At 38.1% G+C, this 904-nt stretch overlaps 1 protein-coding gene across 1 annotated transcript in view; it reads left to right on the top strand.

The window, feature by feature from the left end:
- The window catches only part of LOC119591309 (N-acetyltransferase ESCO2-like), a 9,138-nt gene that overhangs the window by 2,503 nt on the left and 5,731 nt on the right, over positions 1 to 904 (top strand). The window contains exons 2-3 of the mRNA XM_037940035.1: positions 291 to 471; positions 723 to 895. Of these exons, the coding sequence (XP_037795963.1) occupies positions 303 to 471; positions 723 to 895 (342 nt within the window). The 5' untranslated portion in view covers positions 291 to 302. The remainder of the gene's footprint in view (positions 1 to 290; positions 472 to 722; positions 896 to 904) is intronic.

The following is a 904-nucleotide window of genomic DNA, read 5'->3' as shown; positions in this document are numbered from 1 at the left end:
ATGTGATATGTTATTTTTTCAAGTTGACTTGTAATAATAACACTTAAACAATTCTGATTCACACCTGTGTAATAGCAGGAATGGTAGACCTGTCATTGTGTTAATGAAAGTTACATAGCCTTATATGTGTTCCTTTCTCTGTAAGTTTAATGTTATTCTGTTAATGTTGGAAAATAGAACATAGTTACTTATACTGGCAAGAAATGGGATACAAGATCTACTTACAAGCTAAAGATTAAATCTCATATTCCAGAACTAACAAGTTTAATTGCATGTGCATTTTAACAGGAGAGAGTTGCACAATGACTCCCATGGTGCCTGACTGTGGGGTGCTGACAACTCCCCGGCGATCTCCACCCATCAAACTCATGGACGAGGAAGAACCCATTAAGAAGTCACCAGTGTCTGCTAGCTTTGCTGCAGTCTCGCCACCGAGGTCGGCTGAGGCCACTGGAGTCACACTGAGTAATGGTGCGTTTTATTGTGATAGATGTGATTTTCATGCCATTTGATTCTAGTCATTGTTGAAAAAGGAAGCCGTATTAGGTAATGTGTGTCTATGCTTTGATAGACATCAGTAATTTAGTTTTGATTACACATTAAGAGATTGCTCTCTTCTTTTGTCATTGAATACTTGTAATTGAATACCCATGCTACTAATAGCTATTTATTACTGTCAGTTTTATTGTTTTAACATGTGATTGGATTTTTCCTCCTCCCAGGGTTCAGTTTCAGTTTCTACAAATCTCCAAAAAGTGTGACAAGCCCCTACAGACGTGTTGAACCTCTGCCATTGCAAAGTCCTAGGGTTCACAAGTCACGTAAAGATGGAATAAACAAAGGAGTAGGACACAAGATAAAGAGGCCTAAAATGAAAGCAAAAGGAAAAGAGCAGGTAATAAAG

The sequence above is a fragment of the Penaeus monodon genome, chromosome 28, assembly GCF_015228065.2.
Source record: "Penaeus monodon isolate SGIC_2016 chromosome 28, NSTDA_Pmon_1, whole genome shotgun sequence".
NCBI classification, from domain to species: Eukaryota; Metazoa; Arthropoda; class Malacostraca; order Decapoda; family Penaeidae; genus Penaeus; species Penaeus monodon.
This window is presented reverse-complemented; position numbering and strand designations above follow the sequence as displayed.